The 21,070-nt window shown below is 57.9% G+C and overlaps 1 protein-coding gene across 1 annotated transcript in view; it reads left to right on the top strand.

Moving 5' to 3' along the window:
- Nucleotides 1–21,070, top strand: part of PKP1 (plakophilin 1) — a 43,867-nt gene that overhangs the window by 9,426 nt on the left and 13,371 nt on the right. Inside the window, exons 2-4 of the mRNA XM_082413459.1 lie at nt 42–139; nt 16,990–17,381; nt 20,012–20,156. Of these exons, the coding sequence (XP_082269585.1) occupies nt 42–139; nt 16,990–17,381; nt 20,012–20,156 (635 nt within the window). The remainder of the gene's footprint in view (nt 1–41; nt 140–16,989; nt 17,382–20,011; nt 20,157–21,070) is intronic.

The following is a 21,070-nucleotide window of genomic DNA, read 5'->3' as shown; positions in this document are numbered from 1 at the left end:
TGGGGGGAGCGAATGGCCTAACCCCTGCCCCTGTCCTCAAGGTTCCATGTATGATGACAATTACAACAGCTGCGGGACCACCAGCCGGAGCAGCTACTACTCGAAGTTCCAGGCGGGGAACGGCTCGTGGGGTTATCCGGTAAGGAGCTGCTTCCCGCAGGGTGTCGGTTCAGACTTTGTGGAGGAGAAGGCGTGTCCTGGTTGCCGAGACAGTGATGCGGGGTGGGAACGGTCCCCGAGGGGAGGCCCCCCAGCTCTGACCGGGTCCGTTTGCTTGGCCATCATTTCACACGTGGCTCTTACTGCAGCCTCCTGTCTGACTGGATATTTCTGAATGTCTCAGATGAGAACATTTTAGAAAAAGCGTAAAGGAAACATCATATTAAAAAAATCCATTTCCCAATATATCTGATTTGATCATAGATTTGAAAGAAGTTTGAATTCTCATGGTCCAGTCATGTATAGATTAGATGTTTCTAGAAAAATCCCGAAGGGACCCTCTCCTCAGTATGCGCTGATGACCAAGGATGTGTGCCCAGGGGGGAATGTGGCTTGAGTTTGTAAGTTGGATAAACCCGCGTTCAGATTCTAGCTGTGTTACTGCTGAGCGTGTGACCTTGAGCGAGATTCTTCTACCTCTGGGTCTCAGTTCCCCCACATGTAAAATGGATATAACAAAGTCTACCTCTGGGGATTGTTGTCAGGACTAAACGAAATAATGTGCATTAAAAAAAACCTGATTATAATCATTCTTAAGAATTTTTTAAAATATTAGCATGGGTAGAGATGATCCTAGATCCTTTAATCCTGGCCCTGCCACTGTCTTTCTGTGTGATCTCATCCCGCTATGCCCATACACCCATTACTGAACAAATATTTCTTTAGCCCTAACTCTCCACCAAGCACCAGGGCAGATGCCCTAGTTCAACCATACAAGCCCACGCAGGAGTTTTCTCCTACCCCACAATCGGGGTGTTGGGTTAGGTGATGCCCGGGTTTTCTCCCCGTCTGCAAATTCTGTGACTTTCCTTTATTTTTGCTAATTTCAACATTAGCCTATGTTGTTCTGGAAGTTCTTCTGTGAGGCCCTTCAGGCCTGCGCAGCTGGGGATAAAGGCTGTTTCTCCATGGGACTCTGGGCTCCGTCTGCTTGGGCCTCAGGTTTTAGGACCTTTTGCTTTGAGTCCGCATTGCTCGCAGATGTTGGGGTCCCGGGCAAGAGAGAGGTGGGTGGTTTATGAGTTAGGTGTTCTTTGTCATCCGCTTGATTCCCTCCTACCTAAGTTCTCACTGGGGCTGATTTGGGAGGATTTGTCTTTCTTGCATGGTACAGGTTTAACTAGGTTTGCTGTGAATTTATTTCCCTCCCTGTTTCCTGATTCTTGATGTCAGTTGATACCCTCAGTGCCGATAACTGATAAATACGGTTGACTGAGCCCAGTAGGCTGGCAGACCAGGCGTAGGTGTGAGTAAAGGGCTTTGACAGAAAGACTGATGACCGGGCAGAATCTGAGAAGATGACCTCATAATGCCGTGAAAAGGATTAGGAGAGACCCAAGGAGGGCAGGTCCCTGGACGGGACCATGCTGACCGCGCAGATGTTATGTGTCTTTACAACGTTGCGTTGCCCCGTCAGAACTTGGCGCTTGGGTTCCCGCCCTGGGCCGGCTGCTCTCTGGCTCTGTGACTGCAGATCAAGCTCCGATTTCTCTGGGTATCAGTGTTCTCATCTGCGCGTGCTTCACCTGCACTCAGGGGTTGACGTGTTAAATTAACCGGGACGCGTCATGAGATGGGCAGTGAGGCGTTAGTACACGTGGAGATGTGTAACCGGAACCTGCAGGGCACTCATTCTGAGGGCCTCCTTGGGAGAACCTGTGCGCGGCTGGGTTGAGCATTGCTCCTGGGCCATTAGCTCCATCCTCACCGGCTCCCAGCTGCCCCTACACCCTCCCTGTGACTGTTTTCTGACGCCCGGTGAGAATTCCTTCCTTTCCCGAACCCCAAGGCCCAGCCCTCCTCGCTCCTTCTCTCTGCCGCCGGGATTTCAGAGTGACTCAGGTCAGGAGTTGCCTGGGCACGTCCCGGCTCGCTCAGCTCAGGAGGGGCTCTGGGACGGGGATTTGGGGGAGGGAGGGGGATGGGTGGAAGGATTGATGCTGGAGCCGAGCACGTCAGCCGTGATGGCAGAACTGCTAGTCAGGACTTAGGGGAAGGGGAGCAGGGGGCAAGGCAATAGAGGTGCCATGGGATTTTCCCAGGGATGGCACAGCTGAGCCAGGGGAGTTCAGTGGCCCCCCTCCCAAGAAACCAGCGCAGAGGGCAGGGGGAGAGAACAGGGCACACGGACCCTACTCAGAGGAGCCTCCATCTGCCCTGGGAGGACCGCAGACAAATCGAATGCAGGTGTCGGTTGCTAAGCTGGAGGAGTCCAGCTGTGCTGCCATTGCCGGAAGTGTTTCTGGAACCTCTAAAAAAATTTTTTTTTATAAAATATAATTGTTGTTAGTGCCATTTTAGGGGCCATCTAAGAAAACCAGCCCCATTTCTGTGTTGTCAGGACCTGTGTTTGAGCAGAAATGATATTAAGCCCTCTGAGAGCCTCACTCCTCAGATTTGTCTTCAGTTTCAAATATCAAATCAACTTCAAATAACAAAGATGGGTCACCACTGACTATATATTTTATTTAAATATGCAAAGGATCTGTGGGCACTTCCAAAAAGAAAGTTCTAAAAATGTTTAAAAAGCAGGGGTGTTACCTTATGATTTTACCTTATATTCTATATCAGCAATAGTCTTCTAATTTAAAAAAACAGATTTTATATATGTATATATATATCTCATCATACTATTTATAATCTATGATCACTCATATCACAAGATAAGAAAATTGAATATAGAGGGTCTTGTAATAGAATGAAACAAAGTTAGTCTGACACACAAAAAGCATCAAGGGGCTTAAGGAAAAGAAGAACTGGTCCCGAGAAAGTCGTTGGCCAGTCGTTCTCTGTTCTCTTCTGGTCGCTCCAGCCTCCTGGTCCTCGGAGACCGTATCTGCTGGTCAGCACCACTGGGGCCCAGAGGCCCAGGCAGGAGCAGATGAGCTGGGGCAAAGGGTGAGGCACATCCAGCCCTGTTTCTCAGATGAGCAGACTCTGCCAGTTCTCAGAACTAGACTCAGGGACTATTAGAGACCAACAAGGTTGGCATTTCATAGTTGAGGACACTCAGGCCCAGCAAGGACAAGGGTCACACGGCTGGTTAATGGGAGAGCAGACGAGACCCCTGGCCTCCTAACTCCTAACCTGATGGAGTTTCCTTTCATCGCTCCAGACATTGGCACTCTTTTGTTGGTCATTTTATGGGGTGTTTTTTGGTGGTTTGTTTTTTTTTTTTTTTGCAATCTCAATATTTTAACACTATAGCATGTTCTGGGGACTTGGAACAGACGCATGAGTTCAGATCCCTTCATTTCCTCCCTTCCGTCCCCCAGCCAAGCTTACTCTTTCCTTGAGGAGTCAGCCTCACACAAAAGATGCAGGGCAGTGGCCCCTTTTGCTTTCCGAGACTCAAGCTGGAGCCACTCAGCTGTGGGGGTCAGGGTGGGCTACCAAGTAAAACATAAAGAAATGCAATATTTGCGACACACTTATCCGACAATGTTATTTGTTGTTTACCTGATATTCAGATTTAACTGGGTGTCCTGCATTTTTATTTGCTGGATCTGGCGTCCCCAGGTCACCGTGCATTTACACTCATTCCCTGTAATAAAAACAAGACTCCCTAAGCGCCCCTCTCCTAGGCTGGGGACCCAGGCAGAATTACTTTAGGGGAGCAAAGGGAGGCTGACAGCCCCCCTGAGGTCCTTGTACAGCACTTTGAACACGTCCCCTGGGTCGGCTGACAGCAGGTTGAGGGAGGAGGGAGCAGGAAGCACTGAAGGCACAGCCCTTCTGTTCCAAAGCTGAACATGGGCTTCTGTCACGTGGGTTTGTCCTGGGTGAAGTTGCGGCAACTGGACAGTTTAGCTTCCAGGGAAGGTTCTAGATTAAGAGGAGGGTCTCCTTTTCTACCGCCTCCAGCCCCGAATGGTTTTCCTATTTACAAATCAAGAAGCTCATCTAGAGCGCTTACGTCCCTCTGGGCGTCACATGGAGTGAAATGTGCTTTGGTTATGGACGGGCCTAGAGCATCCTGCCGGGAGTCGATCCCATGCGTGCAGCAACTGCCAGGCGGTCTGGGCCAGGGTATCCCGTGGGGGCATCGTGCTAAATCCCTCCGTCGTGCTCAGTTACACCAGCCCAGCACTCGGGGCGGGGGCAGGCCAAGACTCCCCAGGAGAATGGCCAGAGGAAATTCTGCCTTCATCCTGGTCACTGACCCCATTTCTCTACTTTAATCCAGGGTTCAGGGAATTCCCTTGTGGTCCAGTGGTTAGGACTCCGAGCTGCCACTGCAGGGGGCACGGGTTCAATCCCTAGTCGGGGAACTAAGATCCCGCATGCCGCACGGGGAGGCCAAAAAAAAAAATTATTAAAAAAAAAATCCAGGATTCGCTAGCAAATCTTCCTCCCGGCCTCTTCTCAGCTGTAGTTGCTTAACTGATGTGTCAGTATTTGATGATCCCATCACGACAGGGTCTCCTGGACCACGTGCTGGGGACTCTCTCCCTGAAGGGGACTGGTCCTGCCCACCCCAGACCCAGAGACACCTGGGTGGCCCTCTTCTGTAGATGAGAGGGCTGAGGCTGTGCACAGCCCCGTGGGGCATGGGAGCCCAGGCTCTGGTGAGCCACGTGTGTGCAGGGTCTGCAGGCGGCAGGGCCCAAGGCCAAGGGGCTGCCGGAGAGAAAATGGCAGGACTCTCGCCCTTGAAGCAGAGAAAGGTCCCAATAAACACAGACCCCTCCCATGGCAGGTGGTGTGGAGGGACCAGCCCTGGGCCCTCAGCTAGCTGGATGACCCTCAGCAAATTCTTAACCTCAGCTGCTTGCCCATCTCTGAAATAGGTGAGAATTCCTATCTCAAAGGGTAGTCGGGGCTGCAGATAGGACACACCCGATCGATCGGGTAGGAGGCCTGGATTCTGGTCTCAGCTTGGCTGCTGCAAGCGGAGGGAAGGACCTGGGGGGGTCTTCACCTCCTGAGACCTTTTCTCATCCACGGAGCAAGGCTGTTGGGCTAGACCTAGCCAACGACTCCCTCAGCCCTGACTTTTCAGGGTTCTGTGTGGCTTGAGAGCTTCCTCTGGACAGCTGCGGGACCCACAGCCTGGGCCTCACAGTGGTCTCCGGGGCGGACCGCCCCCGCTGGCCTGCAGGTGGGTGAGGGCTTCTGTATGACCTCCCCGCTTTCATCTGGGCACCTCCAGGCACCTGGGGAACAGCAGGTAATTAACCCTTGCAGCAGGATGGAGAGCTGGTAGGCCCTCATTTCCTTTAGCTTTACAGAGGGGAGGCGGGCCGGTAACTCCCACTGCTTAAAAACCCCGCCCCGCCTCCTGCCCTGCTCCCCTCTCTCATCTGGGTTCTCTGGCGGTGCCTGCCGGGCCTGGTCTGTTTGGAAAGTCTGAGGAGAGAAGGATGGAGGGGATGCAAGCTCCTGCCCCACGCGGACACGGTTCCTGCCCCAAGAGGGAGTGATCGTCGTGCTCGCCAGCCCGGCGTCCCCCTGCCAGCAGTGACTCACCCCCACCCAGCCCCGCGGGCCCCAGGCTCTCCCCCAACGAGGATGCTGCTGCCGGGGGACAGAATTTGTCCGACGGAGGAGGAGGCGAGCGAGCGGGTCCCCAGGCCGGCCCACCGCCCCGCGCCCGGGCTCCCCTCCCTGTAGGAGCAGCGCCTCGCTGGGCATCGCTGAGGCTGGAGACATCCCCTCTGTTCAAACTCAGACGCCCATGTCGGGGTGTCCCTTGGAGTGGCTGTGTGCATGGGGGGGCCCTGCTTTCTGTGCCGGACGATCCTGCTGCCCCCCGGGCCGGAGCCTCCTTCTGGGCTGATTCTCACCGAGGGCTGCCTCCAGCCTCTCGGAGAGGCTGCTCTTCCTGGCTCAGGTTTGCGGGGGCAGGGACTCTTTAGGGGCCAGCGGTGAGGTGGAGGAAAGGCCACTGGCCTGGGCGTGGGGCTCCCCAGCACTGCCCAGCAACCGCTGCTGGCCCTCCATCCCTGCCGGGCCCCGGCTGCACCATCAGACTGTCTCCTCGGCTCTGACGTCCTGTGTTGTGTGTCCTGCCTGGGTGGAGAGAAGTCGGCACCGTGGGCTTGTGAAGGGAGAGGACCCAGCCCGCAGATCAATGCAAGCGGAGTCCCAGGACGGGCTCCAGGCGGGCAGCTGGGCTTGGGGGCTGCCCTTAGCCGACAGGAGGGGCAGAGGGGTGCCGCCAGGCTTGGAGCTGGGACCGTAGCCCCTGGGCTGTCCTTTGTGAGTGCTCACAAGGCACAGGCATCGCTCCGAGAAGGGCAGCTCCAGAGGCCAGGCCCAGGAGAAGGCACGATGTCACCTGTCACTGTCCCAGTTGGTGGACCCTTGTGGGGGAGGGAGGCAGGCAGTTGGTCGCAATGTCCAGAGAGACATGTCCGTGCAGGGGACTCAGTGTGGCCACTGTGTGGTTGGTGGGAGCATTGGGCTTTGCCAGCCCTGGACAGTCTGCAGGGGCCCCTCCCAGATGAGGCTCAGGAAGGAGTTCCCCCTCTGAGAGAGGACCAAGCCTGGTTTTACATCTTCCTTTGGCTTTAATCCACCTGTCACTTCCGGTCAGCGTCTTTCCCCAAGAAGGAGGCTCCCCCGTGATCTGCCTTTGTTCTCACCTTCCTTCTCACACACGAGTCACAGTAGAGCCGCTGAAACTTTAGAGGGAAGATTTGAAGAATCAAGGACAATTGCAAACTTCTTTATTTCGCTCCAGAAGAAAATTAGTGAGTTTTAGTTTTGCCTTTTTTTTTTTTTTTAAGTCCTGACAAGAACTAATCGACTGAGCCAACAAGACTTTAAAGCCCTAACACTCTAGTTAAAAACAACTAACAGGGGACTTCCCTGGTGGTGCAGTGGTTAAGAATCCGCCTGCCAATGCAGGGGACACGGGTTCGAGCCCTGGTCCGGGAAGATCCCCATGCCGTGGAGCAACTAAGCCCGTGCGCCACAGCTACTGAGCCTGCGCTCTAGAGCCCGTGAGCCACAACTACTGAGCCCATGAGCCGCAAGTACTGAAGCCTGCACGCCTAGAGCCCGTGCTCCGCAACAAGAGAAGCCACCACAATGAGAAGCACGCACACTGCAACAAACAGTAGCCCCCGCTCCCGCAACTAGAGAAAGCCCGCGCGCAGCAACAAAGACCCAACGCAGCCAAAAGTAAATAAATAATTAACTTTATTTAAAAGAAAACAACAACAACTAACAGACGAAACACCAGCGTGAGAGAGGGTGTGATGAAATGCTGGGATTTGCAGCACGAGATCCTTAACCCTCTCCGGGCCTCAGTCTCCTGGTCTGTCATCGGCGGGTGGGACCGGGTGACCACCCAGCCTTCTTCCCTAGCACCAGCCCTGGTCCCCAGGGTCCTGGAGGTTTGGGGACGGAGCCCTGGGGTTCTGGGTTAGCAGGCAAGTGCCGGCTTTGCCAGGACCACCACCTTCATGTTTGGTGGGCTGTCAGTGGGAGGAAGTCCAATCCTCAGAACCCCTTGAATTATGGAGCGGTTTGAACATATACAAGGTAATCCTGTTTCCACTTCCCAACCTGATCCTTCCACCTTTGTGAGATCTGGACGGGTGAACTGGTTCCTGTTATTCCGATTTTATTAGCAGGGAAGTCAGGCTACGGAGAAGTGCAGGGGCTGGCCCGGGAGGTACCTCACAGGTAGACTGGGCAGAACTGGGTCCAGAGCCCGGTCAGCTCTGCGTGGGGTGTCGGGGGCACGAGGAGGAGGAGGAAGGGTCAGGACCTTGTTTCCTGCCCGAAGGGCGAGTGGCAAGGGCTCCAGAGCCGGGAGGGAGGAGGGGGCCTTGAAGGAGGCCGCCAAAACAAAGCCCTGGGCAGGTCGTCCAGTGCCTGTTTTCTGGTTGCAACTGCCTTTTGTCACCAGGCTCCGGTGACAAATGCAGCAGCCTTTCCCGGGTAGGTGGATGAGGACCTCACCCCTCCCTAGGGTGGGGCTTAGCCTCCTCCCCCAGGGCCCCACCCTGGCATGCCTCTACCAAGGACTTCCAGCTGCAGGAGAGCAAAACGTAGCTGAAAACGAAAATCCAATAGGGGTGGGGGCGGGCCGGGGTGGGGGGAGGAGGTGGAGACACAGCTGGGGAGGGATGCAGCTTTGGGGGCTCTAGCAGGAAGCACCCCACACACACACTTGCACAAGGGCGTGGCCCGGAGTAGGGTGAAGACAGCCTCCTGGGTTTGTTCCGAAGCTCTGAGCTAGGCTGGGGAGAAGGGCGAGTGTGACTCGAGTGGGGCTGAATCGACACTGAAAGCCTTACAGGGCTGGCTCTAGCTGGGGAAATGGAGAGGCTCAGAGAGGTGAGGTGACTGCCCAAGGCTGCACAGCCACTCAGGGAAGAACCAGGACTAGAGCCTGACCTCTGGTGCCCCTGCCCGGTGCTCCTGGTCACACTGTCACAGGAGGGGACCCTGGCCACTGTAGGCAGCAGAGTTTCATCTGATCTCTGCTGTCAGAGTTTTTACAAAATCATCACACCAACTATTATTTACTTATTTTTAATAAACTTCCTTTTAAATTTCAGTGCATTCATTTTGAAAAGAAACTTTTATCAGTAACTTGAGAGAAAAAAAAAAGTATCCTTTGCCATAAAAGAAGGCTTAACCATAATTTAGAATCAATAATAATAAGTAGAATGAAAACAAATCATTGTTTAATTCCAAATGGGTAAGGCTTTTTTTCTTTCTGCTCAGAAAGGGAGGTTGGCAAATGTTAAAGACACATCCTGGCACCAACCTGGACCTTCTCCTCACGGTAATCAAAGTGAAAAAGAAAGAGTTTTCTATGAGCCTCAGTGCTAGTTATTAGCTGTGCCCTTAAATGCCCTAAAGTCACCTCACGACTGCCGGTGGAGCCTGGCCCACACTTGGGGGTATTCCGGGTCATAAGCTCATCATGCAGGATAATTTTCCCAAAGCTGGTCCAGCGGGTCAGGTAGAGCCGAGGGTCAAGGAGAAAGGTGACCAGGTGGCGCCCCCTCCCCTCACCAGTGACTGCCCTGTGCCCAGCTGAAGGCCTTTTTGAATGGAGCATTTAGATATTTTCTTTTCCTTCTTTTTTTTTAATATTTATTTACTTAGGCCGCGCCAGGTCTTAGTGGTGGCATGCAGGATCTTCGTTGCGGCATGTTTTTTGGTTTTTTTTTTTTTTAGTTGTGGCATGCAAACTCTTAGTTGCAGCATGCATGTGGGATCTAGTTCCCCAACCAGGGATGGAACCCGGGCCCCCTGCATTGGGAGCGCAGAGTCTTACCCACTGGACCACCAGGGAAATCCCTTGAATGGAGCATTTAAAGATGAGGTTTCTGGCCAAGGTCTGTGGCCCTCTGTACTAACCCAGGGCCCGCCGGGCACCAAGCCCTGCAGGATCAATTGCTCCTGGAGAGGGTCGGCAGGAGACCCCAGGCTCTCCCGATCTCCCCGCAGCCCTAAGCAGCTCTGGGAAGCCCACAGAGCTGGGGGAAGGGCGAGGTGCCATGGGAGGAGGCCTGGAGGGAGCTGGGGGGCTCGGGGCAGGCCCTTCTCCTCCCTCTGACTGCCCCCGAGGCTGGGAGGGAAGTGGCTCAGCTTCTAGAGACCCAAGAAACTCAGTAAGACTCGGCTAATTGCAGGAGACTCCGGGCTCGGCCTCAGTCAGCAGTCTTGAAGTGATGTCCTGATTTCTCAGGGCAGCTTGTGTGCACCAAGAACAAGCAGGGGTGCAGGGCATGGGGGCCCGCACTCACTCCTCCGTGCCCTCCCTCTCGAGACCCCCCCCCCCCGGCCAGCCCTGCTGCGATCACAGGCCGCCTCGCCCCGTAGGTGTCTCTTGGGACAGAGGGCCTTCCAGCCAGGCTCTGTGGGCAGTAGAGCCTTACCACGTGTCACACAGCCGGTCAGCTGCACTCTTCTTAAGCGTTTCCCACCATCGGCCAAAGCAGAGGAGCAGGCATCTCTTGTGTCTGGGGCCCTGGGGAGGGGTTTCTAGGTGATGGCCAGCGAGCAGCCCGAGGTGGTGGTGAAGCCTGTCCTGCAGGGCGCCCCTAGCTGCAGAAGCACTGGGCCATTTAGACTTCACTCATGTCACCAGACTCTGGTGGCCAAGCGGCTGGAGGACGAACACCAGGAAGGTCGGAGGCCTGAGTCCTGGTTCAGGGTCTACCCCGTCTTAGCCTCATGGCCTTGGCCCAGCCTCAAGTTGTCCGAGCTTAAGAGGTGCTCTCAGAGAGAATACAGGTGCCGCTGCCTGTCCTGGCCCCTCCTCGGCCAGGCGGGAGGCGGAGGCTGTGGGGTTCCAGCGGGAGGATGAATGGGAGGGCGCTTCACCACCTGTGAAGTACCAGGCCTGCTATGCGGTTCTCAGGATAAGCTCAAGGCACTTGCAGGGACCTACCCGCCTGAGTCGACCCCCAGCCAAGTGATGTGTGTCCCACACAGGCAGGTGTGCACGTGGAGTGTGTGTGTGTGTGTGTGTGTGTGCGCACAGGCTCGTCTTCCAGTCGGGGCTCTGTCACCAAGCCCTGGAGGGTCCGGCCAATCGTCCCTTCCTTCCTGTGAAATTCCTGGCTGTCTCCTCAGTGGGAGTGGTTTTTTCACCAGGGAGTCTCCAAGGAGCTCTTTTTTGGCCAAGGAAGAATCTGCCCCTCAGGATGTTGCCGTCTTGCAGCGTCTGGCCCTCCTCTTACGGCTGGCAAGTGCCTCCTGGCTCAGGGCTCGGGTGGCAGTTCAGGGGCACCCCCAGTCTCCCTGCACAAGGTGGGGTGCCTGGGCCAGCGGGATCTCCCTGACGCTCAGGTGTGCTGTTTCAGGAAGCTGGCACTTCCTCGAGGTTCAGGGGTTCTTTCACGTGGGAACCTTGGAGGAGCCCTCACTTTTCCCTCCCCAGGATGAACCATCACGGGGAAGAAGGGGTCGGCCTCTGGGTTCAAAAGTGACCACAGAACACGGGGCTCCTGGGGGGCAGAAGGACCGTGCCTCGGACAGTTCTGAGCCCATGAGAGGTGGCCGAGATGCAGGGATCCTTTGTCTCTTGGGACTGTTGAGAGCTGCCTCTGAAAGGCAGATACCTGCCAGGGGGTACTTCCCAAAGTGAAGCCTGAGGTTTCCATGTACAAAACCTGAGGTCCTTGTTCCCCAAACCCATCCTGGCGGGTCAGGAGCTGAGAAAAGCCCACGTCTCAGGTGTGCAGGGGGAGAGGTCAAAGAACAGAGTTTCAGAAAATAGTTTCTCCCACAGTTCAGTGATGAAACAGGGAGCAGGATGTGAAGGCAGAGCTGGATGCTAGAGCTGTGTGCTGGGTGCTGGATCTGGGAGTGGGGTCCTAGAGCTGGGTGCTGGAGCTGGGTGCTGGATGCTGGATGCTGGAGCTGGGAGCTGGAGCTGGGTGCTGGAGCTGGGAGCTGGGTCCTAGAGCTGGGTGCTGGAGCTGGGTGCTGGAGCTGGGAGCTGGGTCCTGGAGCTGGGTGCTTGGTGCTGGAGCTGGGAGTGGGGTCCTAGAGCTGGGTGCTGGAGCTGGGAGCTGGATGCTGGATGCTGGAGCTGGGAGCTGGGTCCTAGAGCTGGGTGCTGGAGCTGGGAGCTGGGTCCTGGAGCTGGGTGCTTGGCGCTGGAGCTGGGAGTGGGGTCCTAGAGCTGGGTGCTGGAGCTGGGTGCTGGATGCTGGAGCTGGGAGCTGGAGCTGGGTGCTTGGTGCTGGAGGTGGGTGCTGGGTGCTGGAGCAGCTGGGTGCTGGGTGCTGGAACTGGCACCGTTGTTTTTTCAGACATCACATGTCATGGAGGCCAGCTCTCGGCAAGGTGCTGGGGCACACAAACGCACTTTGTCCCCCCCCCTCCCGCCCTGTCGCCAGGAGCAGCAGGGGCCACAGTGGGCCTGACCCTTGACCCCAGCCTGAGAGGCAGACTTGGAGCCTGGAGCCCAGGAGGGCAGGTGGCTTCTTTCCCCAGAGTTGTGACCTCTGTCCCTGGAGAGAGCAGCACCTCCGTGAAAGACCCACAGGCTACAGTCTGGAGCGTCATAGGCTCTTTTCTACTTGGGCTTCATGGTCCAGATACTTCAGAAAACTTTTCTGAATTACGCACGACAGTTCTTACTCCTGCCCTGGTCACTGGGAGTTCAGTCCTGCCCTTACAAAGTTATAAGGGACACGCCAGTGTTAACCAGCTCTCTGGTGAAATCTCTACTCTCAGAATGAACATCAAAACTTTCTTCTTTTTCACATTAAAAACATTCAGGTGATAAAAGATGCCCAGCCCCCGGCATTGAATTTCAGTTTCAGATTTCTGTGGTGCCTCCCGTGAGCCTGGGAGCCGGGCCTCCATCAGTGTTGTCCAGTTTGCAAGCCGGGGTCCCCCCGAGTGGGCACTGCTGCTCACTGGGTGCGGGTGACGGACTCTCGGGGGCAGCTCCTCCCGCCCTGAGGGGCTGCCTGGCCGGGGTACCCACATAGCCTCCTCCGGGCCCACACAGCAGGGCCTCCGAGCCGAGGGGCTGCTCCGTCTGTCCTCCACGCTCCGCACGAAGCCGCGTGCCAGGGAAGGAGGGGAGGGCCGGCCCAGGGCGGGACCCCTGCTCCTAGCCAGAGAGGGAGCAGTGCCCGGGGGTGGGGGCAGGGACCGGCACTCCCCCTGGCCGAGGTCCCACCTTTGGTGACTCAGGCCGGTGGTTCCCACGCTGATGCAAACTGCCAAGTAAGCAGCACCCCATCCCCGGGGGACCTCCTCACACCCTGGGCCCTAAGTTTCCCCCCGGGAGCCCTTGCTGGGAGGGGACCTGTGCCCTCCAGATCCCCCCGGGCCACCACGCAGCGTGGGAAGGCCCCCTGCTGCCTGTGAGCGGCTGCGGTGCCATCCCGACCGCACTCCCAGGAGGAGGGAGGCTTGCTGTCTGCTTGCTGCCCCGGGGGCCCGGCTGGGTGCTGAGTGGGGTGGCAGGTGCAGGGAAATGGCCGATGGGGTCTGTCCCTGCGGCGTCTCTAATCCGGGTCCTTTCTCAGGAGCCCCCTCCCTGGGCCACGAGGGCAAGGACCCCGTGAAGTGGCCCACGCGCCGGCTCTCGCGGGGGGACACTGGCGGTGACTGTTCTCTGAGCGCGCCTGGGCAGGAGGGCCCGGGCGTGTCCGCCCAGAGCTGGTTTGTCCAGCCCCGCCTGCCTGGCGAAGCTTGGTTTCAGAAAGGGCTCATCAGCGGACACAGACCCTCTTTTCATCCGGGCCCGCCTGGCGCGCCCCTGGCTGCTGCAGACCGAGGGGGGCTCGCGGGGGGCCGCCCGCACTCGGTGCTTTGAGGCCCTGGGTCCCGGGCTTCTGTTGCTTTACTTTGGCCCCGTCGCCCTGTAGGACTGGCTTCCTTGCCTGCAAATGAGAGGGTTGGCCTCTGCGAGCTTGCTGACTTCAGGAGGAATGGAAAGAGAGATTACGCTGAGGGCCCAGGGCGGGGGTGAGAGCGCTCAGTGGGGGGCAAAATTCCCCTTTTCCACGAAGGAAGGGGAGAGGGAGAGAAAATGGGTTGTAAGACCCCGGTCACTAGCAGAGCAGGGCGGGGCTCTGGGAGGCTCCCTGGATGGTTCCAGGCGCTGAAACGCGTCTCTCTGGACACACTGCCCAGGCATCCCTGAGGCTGCCCGGCCCAGCCTGCTCTCTGGCCGAGGGGTCAGCTGTGCTCCCGGGAAATCAAGTTTCTAGCCTCTGGCGTGTTTTGACCCATGGGCCATCCCACCCGAGGCCAGAGTTTCCCAAGGAAGCATGAGATGACCAGACCACGGGGGGTGTGTGTGTGTGTGTGTGTGTGTGTGTGTGTGTGTGTGTGTGTGTGTGTGTGTGTGTGTGTGACTGTCCTTTGTAGCCACAGCAGAGGATGCTGCCGTCAGACCACCCTCTGGGCGCGGGGGTGAGCCCGGAGCCCCGGCCTGGCCGGCACCACCCCGCGCTGCCTGGCTCCCTGGTCCAGCCCGGCGGCTGCCTGGGACCCACAAGGCGGCGTTTGCAAGCGTGCAGGGTGTTCTCACTGGTCAGAGTGGCTGTGAGGTGTTACTGGTACTTAGGGCCTGGGGGCCAGGGCACCAAACATCGCACAATGCTTGGGGCATCCTACACAGCGAAGAATTGTCTGGCCTGAAGGCCGACATAGCCCACGCGAAGAAACACCAGCCGTTTCATCAGAAAGCCACCTATCTGGGCGGACCGGTCTCCTCTGTTTTTCTGAAAGCCATGGAGGCTGTTGTGTGGCCGGGGGGTGAGAGCAGCCTGGGCCCTGGAAGCCAGCGTGCACCCCTTTCCCAGGCCGTCCTGGCTGCCTGGGCTCCTCCCCCTTCCTGTGCCCACGCGGCCGCTCCCTCGGCGAGACCCAGAGGCAGCCAGCCTGGCCCCAGTCTGAGCGTCAGAGGGACACTTACGTCATGCTCTGAGCTGAGCGCCTCTCAAACATCCGTGCACCGAATTCTCCCAACGGCCCTGCACGCTGGGCACAATGATGCCACTTTACCAATGAAGAAACCAAGACGCACAAGCCCAAGGCCACCCATCAGGCAGTTGACGTGGGCAGAGCTCAACCCAGGCCATCTGGCTCCTGAGTCTGTGTTCTTGGCCCCCGAGTCTCCCTCTGCTGCAGAAGTCTCAGCCCACCGAGCCCACAATGCCCCTGTCATTTCAGGCAGATAGAAGAAAAGGGCAAAGGGCACAGGCGTCAGCTAGGCCACGGGCCGCCTGCTCTGGGAGGGCTTGTCGGCGCCTTGGAGGGGAGCCCAGGCCCCCTGTGCGCTAGGAGGGGATGGTGCCCGGCCGAGAGGAACCCTTGCTCACGCTTGTCAAAGCGACAGCAAAGGTCCTGAGGGCGGGAGAGTCGTCCACAGCTGGCTTGGCCACCGCCAGCCCGCCAGCAGGCCGTGCCACGGGAACCAGGTGGGGTGCACGACGCGGCTGTGGCTGAGAAATGCTGCCCCACGGGGCCGCTGCCTCCCCCGTACCTGCCTTCCCGCAGCACGGCCGGCACCCCGGCCCCTGTGGGCAGCGCCCCCCGACCCCTGGCCGGGGCAGGAGAGCACGCCCTGAGCTTCGCCAGCAGGACGGCGTGTGCACTGGGTTTGGGCCGGGGGAACGTGTGGACTCTCCGGCGTCACTGTCTGGGGTGACGACCAGGACTGTCATCCCTGAGGACCAGGGGGGCCCAGCCTTCCCTCCACGGCGCCATGCCATCTTCCTCCCCCAGAGGAGGGTGGGGTGTGGCCGCCAGCCTGAGGCCTGGAGGCCTAGCTGCGTGTTTCTCGTGTGCCGTGCAGGTTGCCCACTGAGGATGGTCAGACGGCGGCCCACTCCTCTGACCTCTGCCTCTTCTTGTGCCTACCCAGCCCCACACACCAGTTCCCTTTGGAGTTGGCTGGCTTGACCCAGTTTGGGGGTGAATGCCTTGCCCGCCTGAGTGCGTAGCTGCACGCGTGGGCGGAGCTGACCAGAGCGCCTTGGCCACGGTTGACAGTGGGTGGCTTCTGAGCGCTGGGTGTCACTGCTGACGGAAGGTGACCCACGGGTGGTCTCCTGCTGCAAAGGTTCTCCCTGCAGAGAGGAACGGGGCCCGGCCAAGGGCCGGTGGCTAGATCTGGAGTGGAGGGGAGTTCCCAGCCGCCCGACGACTCCCCTGTGTGTGGGCACTCACACACACACGCACACACACACGCACACACACACTCACTCACGGGGTGGGGCGGGCAGGCTCTGGGCTGCTGGACTGGCCCCAGCTCATCCTGGCAAAGCTGAGTCCCAGGTCGGCACCTGTGCGGAGACATTTTCTCAGGCTGCATGTTGATTCTCTAGTCTCGGAACAAGTCAGAGCAGGCAGACCCACCGCCCGTGAGCTCCTGGGAAAGCTCCTCGGACGGCCATGTGAGGGCTTCGCTCCCACCAAGTCTCCGGCTCTGCAGGCTCTTCCCAGGGCACCTGACTCCCCAGCTGGGCTCACACAGAGCCTTGGGGGCGCCTCATTATTATAAGTTTCCTGCTGGATTGAGCCCTGCCCACCTCTCCCCTGCTGCCAGCCTGATGGCACAGCCTAGGAGGCCGCCCTGCACCCCTGCTGCAGCCCCGGGCCAGCCTCCATGGGTGCAGGAGGCCCAGGGAGCAGGATATTTTCCCCCTCTGGCCTTCGAGGGGGTCCGCCTAGAATGCCTCTTGCCATTTGCTTCTTGACTTGGCAGACAGGAGGCAAAGATGGGGAGTTTAGCAGAGAAATAACAGTGGAAAGAAGTCCTGGCCAGAGTAGGAGGAATTTCCCTGTGCTGAGTACAGGCGGCCAAGGCGATCAGGGGCTGCTGGTGTCTGGGAAGTGCACGGGGTGGCAGGGCGAGGGCCTGGGGGCTTGCGTTCAAGTCCCACTGTTGCCCTTCCCTCTATAGGAAGGCCCCTCTCCTCCCTGGGCCTTTGACTCCCCTCCTGGACCGGGCCCACTGGGACCGGATCAGTGGCTGTCAAACTTCTTTGGCTACAACCCACAGTATGAAGTATACATTTTACATTATAGCCCAGCCCTTTCTACCTGCACTGCACTCTGATATTTTTTATTCCAGTATATATTATTCAATCCCATTTTAAAAAAATGATGGTCACAGTCTGCTAAATTGATTTCATGATCGATAACGGGTCACAGCCTGCAGTTTGAAAAGTAGTCCGAGATGCTGACCAGGGTTCCCTCCACACCAGACATCCTGGGATTCTCTGACCATCGTCACGGGGGGCTATATCCCGAGGCCGGCTGGACCCAGGATCCCGGGTCGGGACCCTCGGCTGAGGCTCTCTCCCCTTCTCTGGCCAGATCTACAATGGGACCCTTAAGCAGGGGGCAGACAACAGGCGCTTCAGCTCCTACAGCCAGATGGAGAGCTGGGGCCGGCAGTACCCTCGCAGCAGCAATCCCCCCGGCGCCGGCAGCGACATCTGCTTCATGCAGAAGATCAAGGCCAGCCGCAGCGAGCCCAACCTCTACTGCGACCCCCGCGGCACCCTGCGCAAGGGCACGCTGGGCAGCAAGGGCTACAAGACCCCCCAGAACCGCTACAGCATCTACAGCACCTGCAGCGGCCAGAAGGCGGTCAAGAAGTACCCGGTGCGCCAGACCTCCTGTATCTCCAAGCAGGACTCTGTGTACGTCCAGCCCACCTCCTGCACCAAGGACCAGTCCTTCAGCCACTCAAGGGCCAGCTCCAAGTGAGTGTCACTCGGCGAGGTGGGGCGGGGGTGGGGTGTGGGGGGCATGGGAGACAGACCGTTAGCCTGGGAAGTTCTCAGCATGGAGACACTGAACAAACCTGTCGAGTGTGTGAGTTTTCAAGGGTCACAGGGAATGAACGAGGGGAGGAGAGTCGGAAGCTAGCTGGGCCAGCAGTTCTCAAAGTGTGCTGCTCTGGCCAGTAGCCCCAGCATCACGGGGGGACTTGTGAGAAACACTCCTGTCAGGCCCTCCCAGACCTCCAGCTCAGAAGCCCTGGGAGGGGCCCGCGGTGTGTGCGTTACCAGCCTGCAGGAGATGGAGACCCTGCCAGGGTTTGAGAATCCCTGGGCTTGGGCGTGTAAACCTCTCCCCACGTTCTGAAAGAGCAGAAGGGTGTGCCCTGGGGTCAACAACGGGAAAGAGCCGGGTCCATCTTACAGGGCAAAAGACATAAAAACTGGTAAGATCTAGTGCCAGGGGTGGGAATGCAGGAGATGGAGTGGGAGTCCTGTAGAGAGCCCTGGGCGTGGGGTGGCTTGGGGATGGCCACGCTGTCTCGAGGGTCTTGAGGCCTGCCCTCCAGGGCTCAGAGCCCAGTGAACCTCGGAGCTGTCCTCTGTCACCCCTGAGTGGTCCTTTATTCATGTATTTGACATTCACTGAGCATGTGTGGTCTGTGGTCAGAGCGGGGAGACAGCCATGAAGAGAACGACAGCCCAGGGCCATCCGGCAGCTGCAGGATTAACCCCCTTCCATGGAGCCCAAGAGCCTTGCAATCTTCATCTCTAACCCTCAGAGCCCTTCCAGGCTAGAACCTGAGGAGAAACAGGCACAGAGACGTTAGGTAGCTTGCCCAAGACCACACAGCCGAGGCCACACCCTGTGCCCTCCCCTACTCACCATGCTGTCCCGATCATAAGCAGAAGCGTTATAAAGCTGGCCCTGTCCTGGCTACTCAAAGGCCGTAAGGGGTATTTAGGATGCTCCAGAGAAGGACTAAGAAGCCTCTCTCCCATGGAGACTGACCAGGGCAGCGCCTGGCCCTGGCTCATTGCCCCAAACTGGAGGCCCCAAGAGGAGAGGGTCAGGTGAGCCATGGAGGGTGTGAGTGACAGGCCATTTGGAGGTGACATTCGACTGGCAGATTCTGGGCGACAGTCTCTCAATGAGGATGGGGGAGACTGGGGAGCTCTGCCCCGTGGGTGATCTTTCCAGAAATGGAGTCGGGCACCTGCTACGGAAAGGCATGAGGCTGGTACACGTGAGGAGTGTTTCTCCCTCTAGAAACGCCGGGAAGATTTCGAGGGGGCAGGGCTGGGTGCCAAGAAGGAGCTGTCCCCGCTGTCTTGTGGGACCCAGGACACAGGCAGCTGGGGAGGCAGCCTGTAGTCAGCACCCTGGGAGCTGGTGTGGGCCCTGGAAGAGAGGTTTCCTTTCCCTGGGAAGGCAGTGGGTCTTCAGTGGGTCACGGGCATGGTGAGGGGAAGGGACGGAGGCACCCCTGAGCCCTGATCAGGGCACAGTGCAGAGAGCAGTCTTGCTGGAGCAGACCCGCATTAGGGCTAGAGAGTGTGCAGGACACAGCAGAGCCAGACTATTGGGTTAGAACATGGTGGTTCTAGTTTTGTGGCTCAGAAAAGCTGATTATCGGCCATTTCGTGTGGTTCGATCTAACTCATGCCCTTGGATATCAGTGTAAGCAGTTTGAACTTGAACTTGCAGTATGAGAAGCTGCTGATGGGGACAGCACAGTGAACAGAGTGTTCAGACTGCTCATCTGGGAAAGGGGTGTAACATTTTGGATGGGAGTGCTTGGAGAAGACACCAGTTGCGGGGGTCTCACTGTAGTCCCAGTGAGAGTGACCATGGTCAGAAGGAAGGCAGTGGCCATGAGGATGGAAGAAGGAGTAGGTGTGGGAATTTTTGTGTTAGAAGAATTAGCTAGACTTAGAAATGAAGGGAGGAGAGAGAGATGGATGCATGGATGGGTGGGTGGGTGGGTGGATGGATGGATGGATGAATGGATGGAGAGAAGATGGGTGGATGATGGATGGAGGGAGGGAAGATGGATGGATGGATGGATGATGGAGGGATGGAGGGAAGGAAGATGGATGGAGGGATGGGTAGATGCATAGATAAGTGGGTAATGGATGGATGAAGAGAAGATGGATAAATGGATAGATGGATGGATAAATGGATGTGTGGATGGAGGGAAGATGGATGGATGACGGATGGATGGAGGGAGGGAGGGAAGATGTATGGATGGATAGATGGATGGATGGATGGAGGGAGGGAGGGAGGGAGGGATAATGGCAGGACATGGATAGATGGACAGGCCCCCAGCCATTCTCTTCCATTTTCCCAGTACCAGGCACAGACATGAGAGATGGCAGAGTGGGTGGAGAGCTTCCCCTCAGGAATAGGGTGGAGGTAACTTGCTGCTTGGACATGAACCCATGACAGGGCCTCGTCCCAGCAAGTGTTTGCGGTGGGGTGAGCCTTCCCCCTCCTCTGGAGGAGCTGCCCACAGCGGGGCCTGGGGCTGCCTCATTCTGGCTCTCGGGCGCGCAAGGGGGATTCCAAGCCCCCGTAACCCTCCCACACCCCACACCGCCCGTCCCCACAGGATCTGCAGCGAGGACATCGAGTGTAGCGGGCTGACCATCCCCAGGGCCGTGCAGTACCTGAGCTACCAGGACGAGAAGTGCCAGGCCATCGGGGCCTATTACATCCAGCACACCTGCTTCCAGAATGAGCCTGCCAAGCAGCAGGTGAGTGGCCTGGGCGGGGCCTGGGCGGGGCCTGGGCGGGGCAGCCTGACCCTGCCCTTGAGCTGGTGGGGGCATTTGCCGTTGGCTCCTTCTGCCCCAGCCCAGCTGCCTGCGGCCAGGAGTGGGCCTGGCACTGCCCGAGGTCAGAACGGGCATCTTAACCCTCTGTGGGAGCAGAGCCCCTGGTGGAGGGGACGCCACTCGGCCGTGTTTCCTCTGTTGGTCGTGGAAGAGACACTTGGTGACGGCCACGGGTTCAAAAGAGACCCCTCCTCAGATTCCACTAAGGAGGGACGTCTTCCTCCACTTCAACTTCCTCCCCCTGCCCCCTCTCTCTGTTTCTGTCTCTTGTCTGTCTCTGTCTCTATGTCTCTCTCTGCCTGTGTCTCTCTATGTCTTTGTTTCTGTCTCTGTCTCTCTCTCTCTGTCCCTGTCTCTGTCTCTCTCTGTCTCTGCTTCTCTCTCTTTCTCTGTCTCTCTGTCTCTGTCTCTCTCTGTTGCTGTCTCTCTGTCTCTGTCTCTGTCTCTGTGTCTCTGTCTCTGTCTCTCCATGGTGCCACCCTCTCTCACCAGGCGTCTGTGGTGGAGAACAGGGCTGTCTGTGTCTCTAAGCGTGGCTGGCAGGGAGGACCCCTCAGGTCCTCTGCTGTCAGCCCAAGGGTGCAGTCCCGTGAGTGCATTTCCTAGAGTGCGCGGGGTCCGCCTGCATCCAGTTCCTGCTGTATGAGGAGGCGTTTCCACGGGGGTCCCCCCGCCTTAGGGTTCTGAAGTGTGTTCCCGTCTGGTCCTCACCCCAGGCTCCTGAGGAGGAAAGCGGGGCTGGGGAGGAGGGGGCTCAGGGAGCCCCGGCTAGGATGCGGGAGAGCTGGCGGCTAAGTCCTGCCTTCGCTCCGGGTCTGGCCGGTCACTATCAC

Source organism: Balaenoptera physalus (assembly GCF_965194825.1).
Source record: "Balaenoptera physalus genome assembly, chromosome: 1".
Taxonomy (NCBI): domain Eukaryota; kingdom Metazoa; phylum Chordata; class Mammalia; order Artiodactyla; family Balaenopteridae; genus Balaenoptera; species Balaenoptera physalus.
Note: the sequence above shows the minus strand (reverse complement) of the source record. Positions and strands in the feature narration are given on the sequence as shown.